The 6,111-nt window shown below is 48.8% G+C and overlaps 2 protein-coding genes across 2 annotated transcripts in view; one reads left to right on the top strand and one right to left on the bottom strand.

Annotated features, from left to right (window-relative positions):
• The window catches only part of LOC101618382 (chromosome unknown open reading frame, human C7orf50), a 118,726-nt gene that overhangs the window by 36,232 nt on the left and 76,383 nt on the right, over window positions 1-6,111 (top strand). The gene's annotated exons all lie outside the window — the stretch shown is intronic.
• Window positions 7-3,831, bottom strand: GPER1 (G protein-coupled estrogen receptor 1). The gene is made up of 2 exons (XM_004688050.2): window positions 3,618-3,831; window positions 7-1,588 (listed from the first exon to the last, which is right to left on the bottom strand). The coding sequence occupies exon 2, from the start codon at window positions 1,230-1,232 to the stop codon at window positions 132-134; it is 1,101 nt and encodes a 366-aa protein (XP_004688107.1). The 5' UTR covers window positions 1,233-1,588; window positions 3,618-3,831; the 3' UTR covers window positions 7-131.

Genomic DNA, 6,111 nt, shown 5'->3' with positions numbered 1-6,111 from the left:
GTAGCTGAGGCACAGAGTGCTAAGGTCATGATCCCAGAAAGGCTTAAATCCTTCCTCCCAGCAGCCTGGGATGTGTGTGGTCCTGTGGGGAACACAGTCTTGGCGCTCTGCTGGCACTGCCCCAGTTATCTCTACACTGCACTGCTGAACCTCACATCAGATGGTTCTGTGCTGTCTGGAATGACAGCCTTTAGCGCGGCATGACAGAAGCGGTTCAGAGCTGACATGTTTGTCTTCTGCTCAATGTACAGCCTCAGTTTGTCCCTGAAGGTCTCCCCGAGGAAGCTGTAGATGAGCGGGTTCAGGCAGCTGTTGGAGAAAGCTGCAAGGTTGACAATGTGGCCGGTTAAGGGGTATGCATGGCGGAAAGATTGCTTGCAGGGTGCAGCCCCTGGCTGTGTGCGCTGGAGGAGATGGACGCTGATGAAGATGTTCTCAGGCAGCCAGCAGATGAAGAAGACAAGAACCACGGCAAAGATCATTCGTAGGGCCTTCTGCCGCCGGGGACGCAGGCCTCGGTGCCTGTGGGCTTTGACAAGAACCCGGATGATGAGCGAATAACAGAGGCCAATGATGGCGAAGGGGATGATGAAGCCCAAGGTGACCTCCAGCCACTGTACCTCCTTGACGTCAGCGAAGCAGAAGCAAACCTCTTCGGTGTGCTGCAGGTGCACGGCCGTGAAGGGCACGAGGGTGGCGGAGACAGAGGCCATCCAGATGAGACCGCAGCTCAGCCTGGCGTGGTGTTTTGTGCGGAACAAGCCTGAGCGCATGGCCCTGGCTAGGGCAATGTACCGATCAAAGCTCATCCACGTGAGGAAGAAGATGCTGCTGTACATGTTGATCTGCAGGAAGAGGGACATGAAGGTGCACAGGACAGTGATGTCATAGTACTGCTCGTCCAGGTTGAACACCTCGATGAGGGAGTCAGCCACCAGGATGAGGTCCGCCGCCGCCAGGTTGATGAAGTAGAGGTCAGGAATGGTCATCTTCTCCCGGAAGCTGATGTTAACCACCAGGATCAAAATGTTACCTACAAAGCCAATGGGGAAGAGGAAGATGGTGTAGAGACACGAGAGGAACAGGCCGATCACATACTGCTGGTGCTCAGAGAGGTCTCCTGAGTGGTTGGCCAGGGTGGTGCCCGCCAGCACGTGCGACAGGTTGAGCAACGGGAAGGTGCTGTTCTGGGCCACCGTCTGTGCAGCGCCCGGGGACAGGGACCGCTCCATGCCAGACGCAGGCTTGAAGAGCCACCCACGTCTCCACTGCGTGCCACCTTCAGGACTTGCCAAAAGGTTCACAGAAGTCTGTTTTAAGCAGTGAATCCATCTTTAGAAAGAAGGGCAATTGTCTTTGAAGTGAGCCAGACATCTGTGGAAGCAGAGCCGTCAGGAGCAGCACTCAAGGCGGGGCAGCCCCGGCTGTTTGCAGAAAATTGAGCGAATGGTCAAGATACACTTCTGCTGGTCTACGGGTGTTGGCAACTGACGCTGCCTCACTGCTCAGCACCTGATGTTGCAGTGCTACCTGGACGCCGGATGCCACCACATACCTGGGCTCTTGATGTTGCCACACGCCTGGGCACCTGGGAGACAAATATGGGACGTTTAAGTCTTGTCTGGAAGCCTCGGCTGCTGCGAAGCCAGACACTTCAGCCAAGTCTCTGCAGTGACAGCTTGGCACAAGTGTGTAGGGGACAGAACTGAATTTTGTCCTCCAGAGAGATGTTGTCCCTGAGCTGAAGGAGAAATACTGTTTTCTCTCCCAACGGCTCCCAGAGCTGCTTGGTCTTGTTGGAGGCCGGACATTGAGTCATGCTCATATGCAGGGACGCCTTTTTTTCCCTTTTAGTCAAATAGCAGGCTAATGAAATAACAGGGATCTTGGGCATGGAAAGCTTAGGAAAACTACTATTTGTCTGGAGAGGAAATCAAATTTAGTTCAGCAGCTGTTGGACAGAGAAGTAAGATGGGAAGGGAAAAACCCAACTTTTAGAAGAAGAGAGTGCATCCGGACCCTTTGTGGAAAATGGAGTGGGGTTTCTTTTTGATCCTGCTAACTTTTAGACTACCCCTACTACTGTTATGTTTGGGTGCCCAAAATAAAGCTTTTCTCATAGTCTTGAATGAAAGTGAGAAAATAAGGAACAAAAGTGCCATGTGATTGTTTTAGGATCTAATGTTTAAGAGTTGTTCAGTGTTTTGGCACATCGCAAAGCCTACAGTATTTTAGCACTGCTCGCTGTAACCCAGACACTGGAAGGGGCGGCTGGTCCCTGTGACGTGGCTCATCCACTGTGCTTCAGGCAGGGTCTCCGTCCCTGGCTGTTTCACCTCACTCCCAAGTTGTGCCCTGTGGGATCATCCTGGGGAGGAAAGTGCTCCTGGCATGGAATGGGCGGAGACCCGAGTCAGCAGTGTCGGGGGTTGGTGGGGTGGCTAGAGAACAGGGACTTGTCACATAGATGTGGATTTGAGAGTTTTCGTTTTACCCTGTGAGCTTACTAGGAATCATTTTGAAGTGTTGCCAAACCAGACTAGACATTTATTAACCTGTTGCTTGAAAATATTGCTTTAAAACTAAAAGGAAAATAGAAGTCATGACTTGGTGTTGTTATTTAAACACTATTCAATAGCCCTGGCTTTGTTAGGATTGATAAATTTTATTTTATTAACCTTATTGGGTAGTCTTTACTCACTTTTAGGAGATAATCCCAATTTGAACCACATGTAAGTTATTGTTTTCAGATTCTGTTTGTAATGCATAAAGCCTCTATTTCATTTTCTTTGTTAAAACTGCTCAGACCTTCGGTCCTGCTCTTTAAATGTGGAAATTTTGTGAGGTGTTAGGCTGCCTATTTGGAGGAAAACAGGAGGACGAGTAGAGTTCTCTCCTTTCATGTGTTCTCTTACCTATGTTTGTTAAGGGGAGTTTTACTTTCACTTCTATCTCACATAAATGGAGTCTTCTGATCCTTGACAAATAACTGTTTTCTCTGTCAAGTACTTTTATTTTTGTAATGGTCTAACGAAAAGATCTTCGCTGTGAATGCAGTGTCCTCATGAAAGCTGACCATGAACTTATAAATAAGAAGGTGGGTATTGAACAGTTTCATGTCCTTTTGTTTCAGATTTCACTGCTTGTCCAGACCTAGAAAAGTAGGGCCACATTTTTGGCAGCTCTGTTGGGTGGGCATCCTGTAGAAGAGTATTAATTCACCCACTATGTTTGCATTTGCACTGAGAGGCTGAGTCCCTCTCATGTTTGTAAGATAGTGAGGAAGTATTTTCTTGACAGGAGGCATCACTTCACTTGAACAAATATGATAGAATACTGGATAGTATTTTTTTTTGACATGTGTCATAAAAAGATCCTTTGTGTAAAGCCTTCCTTACTGTAGCCCCCTAGAAACTATTAGAGCAACTGGGCTCTCTGGAGCATGGATGGTGCTTGGCACTCCTCTAGAAACCAGAGGTGCCTGTGTTTATCCACACCTGTATACAACTCTGAACCAGCACACTGCCCCTTAGGCAAGACCACTGGGCCGGTCCCCTGGCCCATCTCCACTGGGGCACTGACCGATCGCAGAACCAGGTCCCCTGACTGAGACTTACCTGTGCTGCCGACGCCACCCGACTTGGTGTCTCTCGTCCCTGGGAGGTCTCCCTGGCCAGCTGAGGGGTATGTGTTCACTGCAGACTGGAGGGGCAGCTGGAACTTTCCAAAAGGTGGTGGGGACTCTGGACTTGAGGGGTAGAACTCCACCTGTCCGAGAAGCCTGGAGCTCTTGTGGAAGCAGGAGTCCGGTGGGAAGGTTGCCCAGGGAGAACCCCTGTCATTGTCCCTGAGTTGCTGACAGCCAAGGCAAGGCGCCCAGCCAGCAGCAGCCAGCAGGCTTTATAGGTCTGGACTACACTGGACAGCCTCCTTAGAAGGCTTGCATTAACCATTTTTTTGCTGGCCTTTTTTCTCCTACCCTTTGGCACTGAACTGGGTGCCATTGAATGTTTTTATGGAAGTTTCCAGTTTAATTGCTTTTCTTCACACATGGATACAATTTAAGTTTCAAGGGATTGTAATAAGTCTTGTTTATCTTTTAGACAATAACTGCCATTGTTTGTTGAAACTTAAATACTCTTGCCCTTTTTAGTACCTGACTGGCTTTAAAACTAAACACTAAATATCCTAAATTGAGAGCGTAGTACGAATTGCACAGAGAATTGAACACAGCAATTTCAGAGACATTTGCAGAAAAAAATTGAACCCAAGTAATAGTGGATATTTTAAGTAAGTAAATTAGCAATCAAAGGAAGTAGCTTTTCTGCTCCCTATGTAGCTGGGCCCAGGTTTCCCCATTCCTGTGCTCCTGAAACTACAGGTACTGGTGACAGCTCAAGACCCCTCCACCCAGCCACCTCCTCCTAGCTGTATCTGAGTGCTTGCTCTGTGTGGTCAGATGAATTTGTCCTTAGGTCTGTCTGCAGGGCCGTCTGAGCACCCCCGTCCTGGTGGTGGACTTTAAAGGTTGGCTTGGAGACAGCGACAGGGCTTTGTGGGCCAGGAATACTCCCAGGGCTGCAGCTTAGGTCTAGAAGACCCCCATCGCCCTGCAGGTTCAAGAGATGTGGTTTTCATCATGGACACATTTTAATTGATCTCATTCCTTCTTGGAGTCTTTTTTACCCTTTTGCTTTTTTGTAACTGTGAGATTGAACCCCAAGTGATGTTTTGTATTACCACATCTGAATAAAGCAATTGCAGCCGAGTTTGGCCACAAGGTCAGCCCTGCATGCTCCTGGAGGAGAGACATTGATGACGGGTGTGACTAGGCCAAGGTCTGGTGGGACAAGGGCTGAGCCAGATGCAGAGCCTACCTCAGGGACAACAGTTACCACGTCACCAGCGTGGCTGCAGGTCAGCTTCCTGTGTGTACCGAATATTGCAAATGAACATCCAGGCACTCTGGAAGGTCATTTAATGATAAAACTTCAGACACATGTTTTGGGAGATAGACATATACTTTTCACCAGAATACTGTACTGAGCATTTTTTCCGCTCTAGAATCCAGCCGTGATCTACTATGTTAGCTTTTTAAAACTTTGAGTGCCATGATAACATAAAAGAAGCTGTTTTGATTTTAGGCATTTTCTTTGCCAGCCTTGAACTCAAGATGATTTCAACAGTGAAAATGAGACACCATTTTGAAAGAAATGAGTCATGAGAAAGTACAACTTCCTCTTGAGTTAAATAAATAAATAAAGTAAAAATCCAAGCCTTGAAATAGCCAAGACGTGTTACTTAAAAATAGCTGCTCCCAGCTCGGCCACTGCCCATGGTGCGCCCCCATCACCACCAACCCAAGAAGCTGAGGTTGGGGGCCGCATGCACAGGTGACACCCGCGCATTTTCTGCAGCACTCACTTCTGGGTATTGGGTCTGTGACTGCAACTGTAGTTTGGTCTGAAAGACTTGAGAACAGAGCCGTGTTGGAGTTATGAGGTCATGGGCCTTTCCTGTCAGTGTGCTGGCTGGTTCAGTGACATGTCAGCCCTCACACACACTATCAGAACTGCAGTCCCACTGAAGCTCATTGACTTTGCGGGGAGGGGCTGAAGGGGCTCAAGGCCTCCGTGCATTTCAAACCCAACGTTTAGTGACTGCTTGTCCCAAGACCTGTGCTGTACTGGCTCTCGGGGGCCCTGGGAGCGGAGCTACTCTCCTTCCTCTCTGATGGGGAAACTGACCTCTGTCTTGCAAATGCAGTCCAGCATGGAGGATGCCCCATAGACTGACTCCTCCTAGCCTGGTGCTTCCCTGGCTGCCTTATTTGCCAAGTAGTTGAACTTACTTGTTTTCTCCCTGTCTCCTTTCCCCCCACTGTCACCCCAGTTCTCTTGTGTGGCATCGATTGTTCTGTCACCTTCCATGAATAACCATCCTTATGTGGGTGTCATCTCTTGTCCCCTTCACCTCTCCTCAGGAGAGATGTGGAGCCAGGATGGGAACCGGCCTCATTTGTGCAGAGCCAGGTTACATAATTGGTTGCCTTGACATCTCTTCTACCTTTCTGAACCTCAGTGCTCATTGTCAAGGGGTGCATGGGACCGT

Source organism: Condylura cristata, unplaced genomic scaffold (assembly GCF_000260355.1).
Source record: "Condylura cristata isolate star-nosed mole 26May11 unplaced genomic scaffold, ConCri1.0 scaffold00024, whole genome shotgun sequence".
NCBI lineage: Eukaryota > Metazoa > Chordata > Mammalia > Eulipotyphla > Talpidae > Condylura > Condylura cristata.
This window is presented reverse-complemented; position numbering and strand designations above follow the sequence as displayed.

Excerpts from the sequence above, each read along its gene's own strand:
- GPER1 (XM_004688050.2), bottom strand. The coding sequence starts at position 1,232 with ATGGAGCGGTCCCTGTCCCCGGGCGCTGCACAGACGGTGGCCCAGAAC.